At 41.7% G+C, this 14852-nt stretch overlaps 1 protein-coding gene across 1 annotated transcript in view; it reads right to left on the bottom strand.

The window, feature by feature from the left end:
• Positions 1-2279: 2279 nt before the first annotated feature.
• ACYP2 (acylphosphatase 2) overlaps positions 2280-14852 on the bottom strand; it is a 68558-nt gene continuing 55985 nt past the window's right edge. The window contains exon 4 of the mRNA XM_055001746.1: positions 2280-4752. Within this exon, the coding sequence (XP_054857721.1) occupies positions 4638-4752 (115 nt within the window). The 3' untranslated portion in view covers positions 2280-4637. The remainder of the gene's footprint in view (positions 4753-14852) is intronic.

Below are 14852 nucleotides of genomic sequence, written 5' to 3'. Positions count from 1 at the left end.
CGGGACATATTATCGTTCCGCCGGGCCTGTAAGACAGAGCTGTTCCGCCAGGTGTTTGGTGATTGAAGGGGGCGGGCCATGTCGGCCTCCCACCTTTGGGGTGGGGAAGGTTCTCCCCACCACTGCACCTTGTTAATTTGTTTTATTATTTGTATATTGATTTTAGTTTTTGTTTTTATCAATTTTAACTGTTCACCGCCCAGAGCCCCTGGGATGGGCGGTATATATAAATTGAATAAATAAATTAAAATAGTATACATAATTTGGAGATGGAAGCAATAACCTGGCCCTATAACTCAACTATATTTTATGTTTACCATATAGATCATTCCCACATGATTGACTACAGAAATCTACAGATACCAGCTTGGATCCACTGGAGCATATGGTACTATTCCTAGTAGTGTGTGGAAGCACTAGCACTAGTACTACTGTTTACCATGGTATCACCAACCCCTATCCTATGATATGACTGCACACTGTCCCATTGAAAGCTTTGGGATGCTGGAGTCCCAGCTGCTCTAGCCACAAACGATCCCTGAAGTGGCACTTTGAGCACACAGCTTCCAGCTGAATCACAACATTAAACAACCCTAGACAGCCCTGAAATGTGGTGCAGGGATGCTTAATGTCATAACATTTGGGAACTTCTCCAACAACCAGCCATTGTCACAGAAGATAATGTAATTCACAATCTCACAGCATGTCCTGTCAAGATGTAGTTAAAACAATATTTCTTTTAACCATAATAAAACCACCAATGCTTATTTTCAATGACAATTTATTTTAGTATAGTTATTATCACACTTACACATTACCATGAAAAACTAACATCAGAATTTCTGTTTGGAGTTTTAATGTGGAATATGCATATTGATGAGATGAGTAAAGAATTCATATAATAGTTAAAACTAGGCATGAGCCAAATTACCTTTTCCTGTTTTGTTTCTGTTTGTTAAATTTCTCATAATTTTATTAAGCTATTAAACATGGAAGAATTGAATGCAAATAAACAATGAAGAAGGCATGAAAAGGCAGAGCAGAATGCGAGCTGTAGTTTCTGTGAGGATCAGCAGACACCAGAAAACCAAATAATGCCCAGGAGTTCCGTGTGGAGAACAAATTTATTTATTTACTTCATTTATACCCTGCCTTTCTCCCCAATGGGGGCCCAAAGCAGCTTCCATTGTTCTTATTTCTTCTGTTTTATCCTCACAACAACTCTTTGAGGTAGGTTAAGCTGAGCTTGTGTGTTTGGCCCAAAGTCATCCAGCCACTTCTATGGCAGAGTGGAGATTCAATCCTGGGTCTCCCTGACCACTGCATCACTCTGGCGCTTGCATATCACTGCATCAGAGCAACATGAGGCTCTGGTGTATCTACAGCCTGTTAGAAGCAAATATAATCTGTCAATTGGTGATTAGATTCTTCTCCCCCCAATTAACTCAAGAACCCAAATTGTCTTTGCTGGTTGAAGCAAAAACAGGGCCGTTTCCACACTACTCACCTTCATCCGGAGGCTGCGGAACGTCGCAAAAGAAACACAGAAGATAGCATCTTCTCGTGCGAGTTTTGCGCAATGTCGCACAAAACTCACACGAGAAGATGCTATCTTCCATGGTTTTTTTGCGATATTCCGCAGCGTTCCAGATGAAGGTGAGTAGTGTGGAAACAGCCCAAGTTTCCAGGGCATATCTGATTAAACAAGTGCAGGGCTCCATTCGCTTGTCAATGCAATAAACGTCCTAGTCTTTCTGGTATCTTAGGTCTTGTGGCTGTTTGTGAAGTTTCATATTCTGAAATGGACCTTGAATTATGCAGCTTGGCCAGTATTTCAAATCTATTTGCTTTTAATTAATCCATCACTTGCCAGTTCAGACAGCAAGGCCAGGCAAAGGGGACTGCTTGGTGGTGACCCGCCAGCTGTGAAAGTCCCACCTGCTAGAAACTGATTACTTATACAATACTATTTCTTTATACAGTACTACCAACAGAGCTCATGCTTAAAAATTAGCATGAGCAAAGAAAAAAATAATATATAATAATATAAGAGAACTCATAGGGTGACCCTCACTTCCTTCCTGGTTTTGAAATTTTAATGACTGACATACAGACCAGCAAGCGGAATACTGCCTTAGCTGTTTCTGCACATCCTTAAAAGGACAGCCCACTCACTGAAGGCGGACAGCTTTTCTACTTCACTCCAAACATCTGTGTTTTCAAAATGGTTGCCAGCTGCTTGGCTTCCTTTTTTTGGTGCCTTTTCTGGAACTGCACTTCCCTGCAGTGTCAGAAAAGGCGCCAAAAAAATTGAAGCCAAACAGCTGGCAACTGTTTTGAAAATGTAGACATCTGGAGTGAAGTGGAAAAGCCACCCCCATTTGGGGAGTGGGCCGTTCCTTTAAGGAAGTGTGGAAATGGCCAGTGTTGCCCCTCCCTGAAATGTTCAAGGTGAGCTGTCTGCATATTAAATATATTTCACCCTGTTCATTTGTCAATTAAAAAACAAATAAGCAAAAAATCTTTCAAAAATATAAAACTGCTCCAAGTATGATAGAAGGGGGAGCTCTAATGTACAACTAGCTTCTGCTGCATTTTATAGAAGTCTCCTCCCCAGAATTCAAACCAGAGCTGAAAGTTATGTTGTGACTAAATGTGTGAAGATGCTTTCAAATGAACATTGCTGCTCTAAAAACTTCACATCTCTCTTAGGGATTTCAGCCTCCAAGTGGAGACCTCCTGGGACTACAACTGATCTCCAGACCACAGAGATCACTTCCCCTGGGGAAAATGGATGCTCTGGAAAATGGATTCTATGTTATACCATGTTGAGGTTCTACACCTCCCCGAACCCAACTCTCCACAGGCTCCACTCCCCAAATCTTCATGAATTTCTAGGGTTGCCAGCCTCCAGGTAGTAGCTGGAGATCTCCCGGAATTACAACTGGTCTCCAGGCCACAGAGATCAGTTCACCTGGAAAAAATGGCTACTCTGCGTGGGTGGGGGGACGACTCTATGGAACTTTCTCCAGGTTTCACCCCCCAGATATCCAGGAGTTTCCCAACTTGGAGCTGGCAATCCTATGAATTTCCCAACCTGAGTTCGCAATCCTACTCTTCTTCTAAAAGCAACATGGCAGATCTCTGCCTGGAGTTTATAATTTAGTGTGGGAAACAATAGAGGAGTGGAAAGACCCAGGTTCAAATCTCCATTAAGCCATGAAGTTCACAGGGTAACCTTTCACCAGTCACTTCCTCTCCAGGTCTCAATCTGGCCTACCTCAGAAGGTTATCATGAAGATAAAATGGAGATAGGGAGAACCACCTATACCACCTTTTGTTTGGGCCTAGCTTTGGGTGGCTGAGATGAAGTTTGTAAGGGAGTGAGATATCTGCATACATTGTTTCTATTCTAATTTTAAGTCAATGTGTTTTAAATTGTCACCTATTCTATGCCTTAAAGCAATAGATGGACAGATAAATAGATTAGAGCCAGCAGCCAGGAGTAGGTTAGAAATGTAAACAGATAAGCAGATAAGCATGCTTGCTAATATGAGAATTATTTCCAAAGCCATTGTATTGTTCAACTGTGTAAAAAGAAGTTCCTTTGAAATCAGTGGATGTTTAATTATATACTAGACTGTAGCCTGAGTTGGCTAATATTGAAAGTCCCTGTTTGCCTTTTGCAGTCTGTAAGATTTAATATCAGCTTTGATATTCATCTTGTTACAGTTTCTCCTGACTGTAGATGAGACAATTGTTACATTTTCCGGTAACAATTGTCTCATCTATAGTCAAGAGAAACTGTAAGAAACTGAATTATAAAGGTAGTAAATTTTTTGCTAAAAATGTCTTCTTTTAAAACATTAAATTCTCCCATATTAAACTGCATATTAAATCTTATACATATGTTTTGGCATTGACCAGTGATGAAAATATTTTGGTCTAAGATTCTTATAGAAATTGATTGCATTATTCCTTAAGATCCCAAGGTAGTATTATTGGGATTAGTTAATGCATATTCAGTGCTATCCTAAATATAGTTACTCCAGTCTAAGCCCTAATTTCAATGGGCTTAGACTGGAGTAACTCTTCTTAGAATTGCATTGATTGTCCAAAAGTCTATATAAGGATGATTCTTGGCATGTCGCAGCTGCAAAACTGCTACTAACAAAAAATTGGATAATGAATAAACATCTCACAATTACATAAACATCTCAATTAAAAGATAGTCACATTAAAAAGCATGTTTTTCTGATAGTGGGAAATCTTTTGGGAAGGAATAAATTAAATATACCATTAGACTTGTACAATTGTACCTCATTTTTATATCAAATAATGAAATGAGTAAATGGTTAAGAGTACTGAGTGTGAATTAAGCAATTGTTACATCAATAAACTTTAAAACATATATAACTTATTATACTGGTTTGTTGAGGGGTCATATGGTTTTTTTTATTTTTTCTGTTGTGGTAAGTTGGTTCAAAATGAATAAAAATGTGCTTTGGAGACAATTGTTACATTTTTCTAGCAAGAAAGCTCCCCAAAAGTACCATCATCCCACTTTAGGGAGGCATGGAAATTAAGATGCAACAGCAGAAGCTATGAAATTTCACACTCCATCCATTTCTTTTCTATTAATATCTAGTAGTAAAAGCGGTGAAGTCCACTTTCGAGATCTCCCTCTCATTAGAAAAGTCAGTCCGCTCGATGTGAGAGCTGGGACTTCCAACATTGCTCAGCCAGGCCTTCCTGTAAGGAGAAAATAAGAATCGCAGGTCAGGATACTGCACATGTAATAGTCATTCTGCTGACACACTTTTGTGTATTTAAGGGGATACTTTTCTACTTCCATCAAAGCCAAGCAGTCGTCTTCTGCAATGCAGAATGCTGTTTTACAGCCTCACCTTCTATGCTGCAGCAACAGTCCGAACATCATGCCTAAGGGAACCAGTATTGCAGCTGGTCGTAGATTTTAACCCCAGGCAAGCTCTGACACAGCCTCAGTCAGTGGTGGTGGTATTCTGCCATTACTGTCCTTGGCCTCTCTGGGCTCCAAAGGGGAAACGCAGATGGCTTTGAGGGGAGAGCCCTGAGAGGGACACAGTGATGGCTTCTTACACAGCAACACTCCTTGGGCTATTTATCAGAAGCACAGCAAAGTAGGCTTTCTCTGTCCCTTGTTTCATGACCTGGAGGAAAAGCTGATCCGTAAAGACAGAACTATTTTCTATTGATGTACTGAAATATTTATATCTACCCCTGTAGTAATGTTCCAGGTTGCCCAGCAACAGGTGAGAGACTTACCTTGGGGGAGAGGCTTACTATCAACATGCTGACATTATCATGGATGTGCTTTCACAAGTGATGCACTGACATCATTCTTTAAGAATCGGCCTGTTTGGGGCCAAAATCAGCACTGTGTGAAGCATGGGAGCACACCTGTGGCTACCGCAATGATGTCACTTTTGGAAGTGATGTCATGGTGCCCCAGCTGGGAGTGTGTGTGCTGCCCATTTGTTCAGGTTGCCCACTGGTGGCAGCAATATCTGGGTGGCTTACCACCTCCTACTGATCGTCAGCGAATGGGAGGCAGAGGGACAAACTGCCACCAGCAGGCAAGCCTACATGGTAACCATAGAGTTTCTGCTGAATCCTGGATTAGCATGATGATGATTTTTCTTATTTCCCCCCATCAGCCTACCAAGGGACAGCAGGAAATGAAGGCTCAAACCAGACAATCCCCTGCTGGGGATGCAAACATGACAACCCTAAGGCTTTATACGTCTTGTGCAAATTCATGAGGAATACTAATGTATCTCCTATTAAATAGGAGCTCTCTTTTAGACTGCATATTTTTGTCTGCATAATGTCTTAGATTTAGTCTTCCCTATCTCCAGTTAAAATTTCTAAGGTTGCAGGGAAAGACTTTTTGCTGCAGTCCCAGACAACCACTGCCAAGCAAAGTAGACAATACTGGATTAGGTGGGCCACTAATTCAACTTGCTTGAAAACAGAATCACTTATTTCTTAACAGGATGCAAGCCACCTTCTACTAAACCAAAGTTTACTTTACATAACAGACTGTAAACAGTCCACACAAATTTAATTGACCCATCTCTACAAGAGCCAACACTCTGGAAATAACATAAAAAGGAACAAAGATTCATTATTGGCTTTTAAATTCAATATTGTTGGCTTTAAAATGTTTGGAAGGATCAACACAACAAATTTCAAGCATTAGAAAGCCAACAAGATTCAAATACATGTTATTAAATTCAACAAGAGGTACTAAAGATTAGGAAATGCCAGAATTCTGCCAATTATTTTTAAAAAAACTATTAAGTTATAATACATAATAAAACATGTTCCAATAAGCTATTAACAAAAGGCAGTTTTTAAAATTCAACTTTCAAACAATCAGTTCCAAAATACAGCTATATGATTTTGATTCTGGTTCCAAATATTGTAATCAGGGGTCATTTCGTAGAAAAAGAGCTGGAGGAACTCATTAGCACAACTCATTAGCATATGCCACGCCCCTTGCCATCGCTGGAAGTGTGTCATTAGCATAATTGATTTGCATATGCCACACCCCCTGATGTCACCTATCCTGGCTCTTTTGGACCCAATCCTGGCCATTCAGGGCCGAAATTGGGCCCAAAATGGCAAAAAGGGGCTGAAAATGGCTAAAAAGGGGTCCAAAATGGTCAAGATCGGGCCGCTGCTGAGTGGGAGAGTGATCCACCACCCGTCAGAGGCCTGATCTGGGCCGTTTTGGCCCCAATCCAGGCTGAAACAGGCCCAAAATGGCCAAGAGTCAGGTGGGCGGGGCTACCTGACATGTGACCTCCTTGGAGAACTGCCAGAACTGCGTTCCTGTGTGATCCCCCTCGAAATGAGCCCTGATTGTAATAACGATAACCAACTCTCTTCCCTATATCTAATATTCCTGTCATTGTATCCTATATTGTAATCCCATATAACCTTTTTTGTTTATTGGGGCATAATTCAGTCTTCCAGTATCTAGCAAAAACTCTATTCTTACATACATTTAGCAATACTTCTCTGTTAATTATTGACACTGTTTCTGTATAATTTAATAAAGAAGTTTCTGGACACATTGGAAGTTCAGCATTCCAAACATCATAAATTACTCCAAGGACCGTTCTCCAGAAAATTCTGCCCAATCTTAATTCAACATTTGTAGGCATTATTATGCAAACAAAATGTTACAATATTTAATCGCATAATAATACTTTTGCCCCAGATTCTTTGTTCCCATTTCCTGGCATTAGTAAGTGTGCAGGCTGCAAACTATTCACACTACTGCAGTCCTTTTAGTGTGACAGTGTGGGGGGTAGTGACTGGAGTGTTCGATTAAGATTCAGGACTCGGAGTGTGCGTATTATGTGCCATCAAGTCACTTCTGACCATATAAATAAAAGACCTCCAAAATATCCCTTCATTAACAGACTTACTCAGATTCTGCAAAGTGGAGGATGTGGCTTCTTTTATTGAGTCCAGCCATCTTGTTTTAAGTCTTCTTCTTTTCCTACTGCCTTCCACTTTTCCTAGCATTATTGCCTTTTCCAGAGAATCTTGTCTTCTCATGATGTGACCAAAGTACGATAGCCTCAGTTTTGTCATTTTAGCTTCTAGGGAGAATTCAGGCTTGATTTGATCTAGTACCCACTTATTTGTCTTTCTGGCTGTCCATAGTATCTGCAAAACTCTCCTCCAGCACCACATTTCAAATGAATCAATTTTCTTCCTGTCAGCTAAATCCTACCATAATGATTTCTGGGTGATTTTGGATGCAATCCCATTTTCTTGGGAGTAAGTTCTACTGAATAATATGGGGCTTACCTCTGTGTAGACCTGCTTAGGATCACTGTCTTATAGGGCAATCCTAAATAGCATCTAAATCCAAACTAAATCGATCGTGTCCTCCTTGAGGTATTAATTTTTTAAATGTGATCTCAGATTGTTCTCAGTTCGAATAATTTTATCTCCAAACTTTATGGAACACTTGCAATAAATATGACAGCTTCTGAAAATGGTATTTTAAAAAACATTCATAAACCAACAATACATTATAAGACACACCAAAGACCACAGAGCTCACCCCGTTTTGGTTATTGGTCCCTCCCTCTGAACTCGCCACATCTTAGATCATGGATGACTATGAATTCTCCCTAGCATTTCATCCCTAGCATTTCCCTGACTCTCCTTCAGCTCATCCACGCCCACGAGGAACTGATAACGTTGTCCTCTGCAGTGGTGAAGTCTTGCCTTTTGAAGCAAAAGGAATCCATCTGCTAATGCTCTAAAAGTAAGACTCTGTCTGCCTCTGCTACCATGGCAACTTAATTTACCCATTTGGTAAAAATGGTTGGCTGGTGTAAAGATTGTCATGTCTCTTGCTTGTAAAATATCAAGAAAGCCTATGATGTATCACTATTTGAGGCTTAAAAGCAATGAATGAGGGTACAAGGGATCCATATATCTCTGGGTAACCCAGCAGCTCATCAAGTGGTTAACAAGCTCCTTCTTTTTAGAGAGGCTGAGAAAACAGACCAGGCCCAGCTGGGACTGCCATGCATTGCAGATAAGGTATGCTTGCTGAAATGCATTCAGTTTGCAAAAGCCTGCTCTAAAAGAAATCCACACAACCTGAGGATTTTATCAGCTTTTGTTCCTCCTCTTCTTCCAAGGAGCTTGGGGCAGCATATATAGCTCTCTCCTTCACTAATTTTATCCTCACAACTGTTTACACAGTATCATCCATAAATACTATAAATAACTTTAAATAACAACAACAACAAACACAAAGAAATGAAAGCGGACAAAACAGAAGTGGATGAAATGGTTGACCATCTCATTAATTGATGTAGTAAGATTGTACAAACTGAATATAAAGTGTCCTAATAAAGTAGCTGCAATGTTGCACTGGAATTTATACAAACAGTACAAGCTAGTATCTGAAGAAGTGAGCTGTAGCTCATGAAAGCTCATACCCGACCACAAATTTTGTCAGTCTTTTAGGTGCTACTGGACTCTTGCTCTTTTCTACTGCTACGGACAGACTAACACTGCTACCCATCTTGATCTAGTACAAGCTACTATCCATGAAATATTTGTGGGAACATAAGCCCAAGAAAGTGTTTGAAAATGAGAAAGTTAAGATCTTGTGGGATTTCAAAATCTGAATGTATAAGAAGTTTCTGAATGGATAAGAAGTTAGAACACAATACTCTGGATATTATTGTGGTTGAAAGAAAGAAGGTCAAACTGATGTGGTAATCCCAGGTGACAGTCAAATTGAGGAAAAAGAGACTGAAAAGATAACAAAATATCAAGATCTAAGATTTGAAGTTCAACATCTCTGGGAGAAACATACAATGGTTATTCCGGTAGTGATAGGAGTGATAGGTGTAATTCGAAAAGGACTAACTAAACATCCAGGTGATATCAGCATAGGCAGGATAATTTTAGCATATATTTTATACATGCTAAATTCTGGTCGCTTTTTATCTCATTCCTCTCTGGTCGCTGACTGTAATAAAGAAAGAAGAAGATAGGCAGGATAACAACTGGACAGTTGCAAGTAGGCACACTACTTGAAACATGCCACATACTAAAGTGATACCTCACTGACTCTTACATTCTTGGATAAAATTTGAGTTGGTGAAGGACCAAAAATTCCAGCCCAAACATTTGGTGGACTGTAAAAAGTAGAAATAATAAAAACAACCCCTTTTTCATGGTGAGTTCGTTTTCTCAAGGGAGCAGGCTTTACCCTTTCCCTAACCACCTTGCAGTCTGCTTACATTGTCCAATTGAACTGTCTACTCTTTTCAGGAGAAATCTACTCTGTTTCTTAGAGAGTGTGATGCTGGAGTGTGACCAGGAACCTATTTATTATGTGATCTGTTCTCCTCCTAAGCTTATGACAAAGAAGGGGAAAGAGCTGCAGCTCAGGAGCCCTTGGCACACACGGAAAAATAATTAACATTGTCAAGTACATGAAAGGAAGGTAAGCTTAGAAGCTGGTGCCACTTGCCAGGAATTGTGTGTATTGCAAGTAACTGAAATCCCTGTGGCTAAGCTGAGTTAAAAAATGAAGGAATCCCTCCACAGCACAAAACAAGTTCTATGATGGAATATTCTTTGTTTATTTCAATTTTTTCATATATACCCAGTTCCCCAGAGGGTGCATGCATTAATATTAATTAATCACAACAGAACAATCTATAGATAACAAAGCAAGTTCCCAATGTTTTGTCACAAATTATGGCGTGATCAAGAAATGGAATTCGGGGCAGGGCTCTGTAGATCAGGGGCAGGGCTCATTTCGAGGGGGAACGCACAGGAATGCAGTTCCGGCAGTTCCCCAAAGAGGTCACATTTTAGGTGGCCCCGCCCACCTGACCCTCAGCCATTTTGGGCCTGTTTCAGCCTGGATTGGGGACAAAATGGCCCAGATCGGGCCTCTGACAGGTGGTGGATCACTCTCCCACTCAGCAGTGGCCCAGTCCTGACCATTTTGGGCCCCTTTTTGGCCATTTTCAGCCCCATTCTGCCATTTTGGGCCCAATTTCGTCCCTGAATGGCCAAGATTGGGTCCAAAACAGCCAGGATAGGTGATGCCAGGGGGTGTGGCATATGCAAATCAGTTATGCTAATGACACACTTCCGGTAATGGCAAGGGGCATGGCATAAGCTAATGAGTTACGCTAATGAGTTCCTCCAGCTCTTTTTCTACAAAATGACCCCTGTTGACTTGGTTCTCAGTGGCTCCCATTCACTTCTAGGGATAAATTCTACAGTCTGCAAGAGACAATGCTTGGAGGAAGGGCAAAATCTGCTTCTCCTCGCAATGACAAGAAACTGGGTTCACGAAGCACAGACTCACTAGCCCTGTACACACAATAAGTAGGTTTGCCTCACTCCCATCTGAATGGTTGTTCTGGCCTTGCTACCAGCTACACACATTTGTTTCACAGAATCACAGAGTTGGAAGGGGCCATACAGACCTTCTAGTCCAATGCAGGATGAGCCTAAAGCATCCCTGACAAATATTCATCCAGTCTCTTCTTGGAAACTGCCAGTGAAGGGGAGCTCACCCCCTCCCTAGGCAGCTAATTCCACCTTTGAAATACTCTGACCATGAAAAAGTTCTTCCTGATATCCAGCCAGTACCTTTCTGCATGTAATTTAAGCCCGTTGCTTTGAGTCCTATCCTCTGTTGCCAACTGGAACAGCTCCTTGCCCTCCTCCAAATGACAGCCTTTCAAATATTTAAAGAGAGCAATCATGTCCCCCCTCACTCTCCTTTTCTCCAAACTAAACATTCCCAAGGCACTCAGCCTTTCCTCATAGGGCCCAGTCTCCAGACCCCTGGTCATCCAAGTTGCTCTCTTCTGCACCCTCTCAATTTTTTCCACGTCGTTTTTGTAGTGAGGCCTCCAGAACTGAACACAGTACTTCAGGTGCAGCCTGACCAAGGCAGTACAGAGAGGGACTATGACCTCCTGCAATTTCGATGCAATGGCCCTTTTGATACAACTGAAGACTGAGTTTGCCTTTTTTGCCACCGCATCACACTGACTGCTCATATTTAGTTTACAGTCTAATCTTACTCCAAGATCTCTTTTGCATACAGTACTACCCAGAAGTGTATCCCCCATCCTGTATTTGTGCTTCACATTTTTGTGGCCCAGATGTAATACTGTGCAGTTATCTATGTTTAATTGCATCCTGTTCACAACCGCCCACTTCTCCAGAGTATTCAGGTCTTGTTGAATTTTAACTCTCTCCTTGGGTGTTTACCACTCCTCCCAATTTGGTATCATCAGCAAATTTAATGAGTAGCCCATTTACCCCTTCATCCAGATCATTGATAAAAATATTGAAAAGTACTGGGCCCAAAACCGAGCCCTGTGGCACCCCACTGGACACCTCTCTCCAATCTGATGAAACGCCATTGACCACCACTCTTTGGGTGTGGTCCTCTAACCAGTTCCCTATCCACTGAACTGTCCTATAGTCCAGTCCACAGTCTTCCAGTTTGCCCATCAGAATGTCATGGGGGACCTTATCAAAAGCTTTATTGAAATCCAGATAAATCACGTCAACAGAGTTCTCATGATCCAGTAAGCTCGTCACTCAATCAAAGAAGGAAACCAGGTTGGTCTGACAAGATCTGTTGGGGACAAAACCATGTTGACTTCCCCGGATCACTAAGCGATCCTTCAGATGCTTACAGATTGATCCCTTTAAAATCTGCTCTAATATCTTCCCAGCAACAGAAGTCAGACTGACCAGCCTGTAATTTCCTGTGTCATCCTTCTTCCCTTTCTTAAAGATTGGGATAACATTCGCTCTTCTCCAATCTTGTGGCACATCCCCAGTCCTCCAGGAGGCCTTGAAGATGATGGACAGAGGCTCTGCAAGTTCTCTAGAAAGTTCTTTGAGCACTCTTGTGTGTACACCATCCGGCCCAGGGGATTTGTATTCATCCAGTGTAGCCAGGTACCTCTCCACAACCTCTCTGTCAATGTCTACTAGCCCCTCTGGTGCCCTGTCGTGTCTATTACCATCTCTAGAAGGGCTCAAGTTCTTCAGGGAGAAAACTGAGGCAAAAAAGTCATTAAGCCTGTCTGCTTTCTCTCTGTCCTCCATCAGAATTTCTCCTTCCACTCCCAAAAGCGGTCCAATTGCCTTTTTTACCTTGTGTTTGCTTCTCACATATCTGTAGAAGTTTTTCTTATTGTAGTGAGCCCCCCTGGCCAGACTCAGCTCATACTGAGTTTTGGCTTCTCTGATGGCTGATCTGCAGTACCTAGTAACCCTCATATATTCCTTTTTAGAGGTCTGTCCTTCTCTTCATTACCTGAACATTTCCTTTTTCTCTCTTAGCTTATTATGGAGCTCTCTGTTCATCCACATTAGTTTCTTGGAGCCTTTACCATGTTTCCATCTTGCTGGAATAGTGAGGTCTTGAGTTTGCAAAAGCTCATGTTTGAGAAGAGCCCGCCCTTTACTCGCTCCTTTCCCTTCCAGCACACTCCCCCACAGAATGACTCTCATCAAGCCTCTGAGTTCATTGAAGTCAGCCCTATGAAAATCTAACCTATGAGTCTGGCTATGAACTTCCTTGGACCCCCACAGCAACTGGAATTCAAGGAGGACATGGTCACTTCCCCCCAAGGTCCCCACCACCTTCACCCCATCTACCAATTCTTCCCTGTTGGTTAATATTAAGTCTAGTATGGCTGAGCCCCTTGTAGCTTCCTCCACCATTTGAAAAGGAAGTTATCAGCCAGGCAGGTCAGGAAGTTGCGTGAGTCTTGTCGCTTTGCTGAGCTTGTCTCCCAACACACATTGGCGAGGTTGAAGTCACCCATAATTATAAGGTTCTGATGTCTGGATACTCTACCAAACTGTCCAAGGAGGGCAGCATCCATTTCCTCTCCCTGGTCAGGCGGTCTGTAGCAGACTCCAACAACAATACCCTTTGTCCTTTCTCCCCTTATTTCCACCCATATACTTTCCACCAGGCTGTCAACCACATTCTCCAGAACTTGCTGAGAACTGGGCACAATGCCAACACATCTACAAATGGTACATAGATTGGCTTTATCCCCATTATTAGGAAAGTTTGAAAATCAGCATTTCTGAATATAGGAGCAGTGCCTACCCATGGAAACTGTTATTGCTGTTTAAGGTGCTACTGGACTTGAACCTTCCTCATCTATTGCAAACCATCATGCCTACTCACCTGAAACTATACACACATATATTTTGTATGCACACAGGCACTGCTCCTATGAGCTGAATGCACAGAGGGCTGACTGTTTGTTCTCAGGTAGGGGCAGGAGCAACACATGTTTCACCTTTACCTGCCCACTCTACCTTTACATACCTTGGTCCTGTACACAGATGTCTCTATTTTCTTCCTATCTTGTCTTTAAATAGATGCTGGGTAAGAATTTTACATGCATGTACATCCACCAGAGCTTTTCAGGCTTTACTCCCCCTCTCCTCACACATGTTAAATCTCTGGGTGGAAGAGAGCAGGCACACTTTGACATGCTTGTGTTTTGTGCTTCCAGGTGTAATTGGAAGTGCTGGCTTTGACCTACAGAGCCTTGAATCGTCTGGGCCGAGGATGTCCAAAGGACTGTTTTCTTCCTTGAATCTGCTTACTCTCTAAAATGAATTCCAGAGATACTTCTCTGGATAAATCCTCCAATAGAGGTCAGGCAGGTAGTGACCAAAAGGCGAGTAGAGAAGGTCTTCTCAGTTGTGTTTCACATCTTTGTATGCACCTTCACTGTCTGCTATGGTTTTCATCTTTGTTAATTCAGTTCTGAAGTTTGCTTATCATGTTGTTACCGTTATTATTTCACTGCTTTGTCATTCATCTGCTGCTGTTTCCATTTTCTCCTTTTTCTATCTTTTTCCTGCTGTTTCAGTTCATTTAATTAATTTTATTGATTATTGTCTGCTTTACGGGGGTACTTGATCACTTTGAACACTTGGTTTTGAAAAAGTCTGGACACAAGATACTCCTGATAAATAAAAAGCAAGTTTAAATCTGCATGTGGACGTGTTCAAACAACAAGAGAGACTGACCTGACTGTCACTAGAACAGCCCCTCCCAAGAAGATGCTTGGCAGTTTTACAGATGAATAACAAATTTGGAGAGTTTATGGACATGGCCTGCAGATTAATTTATAGTGCAATTCTAAAAACAGTTTCTAGGGTCAGGGTGGGTAAACCCCATCCTGAATAGGATTCTCTGAGTATTCATGAAGCTGAGTCAGACCATTAGTCTATTAAGG

The sequence above is a fragment of the Eublepharis macularius genome, chromosome 1 (genome assembly GCF_028583425.1).
Source record: "Eublepharis macularius isolate TG4126 chromosome 1, MPM_Emac_v1.0, whole genome shotgun sequence".
NCBI classification, from domain to species: Eukaryota; Metazoa; Chordata; class Lepidosauria; order Squamata; family Eublepharidae; genus Eublepharis; species Eublepharis macularius.
The sequence above is the reverse complement of the archived record's forward strand: the minus strand, read 5'-3'. Positions and strand labels throughout refer to the sequence as shown.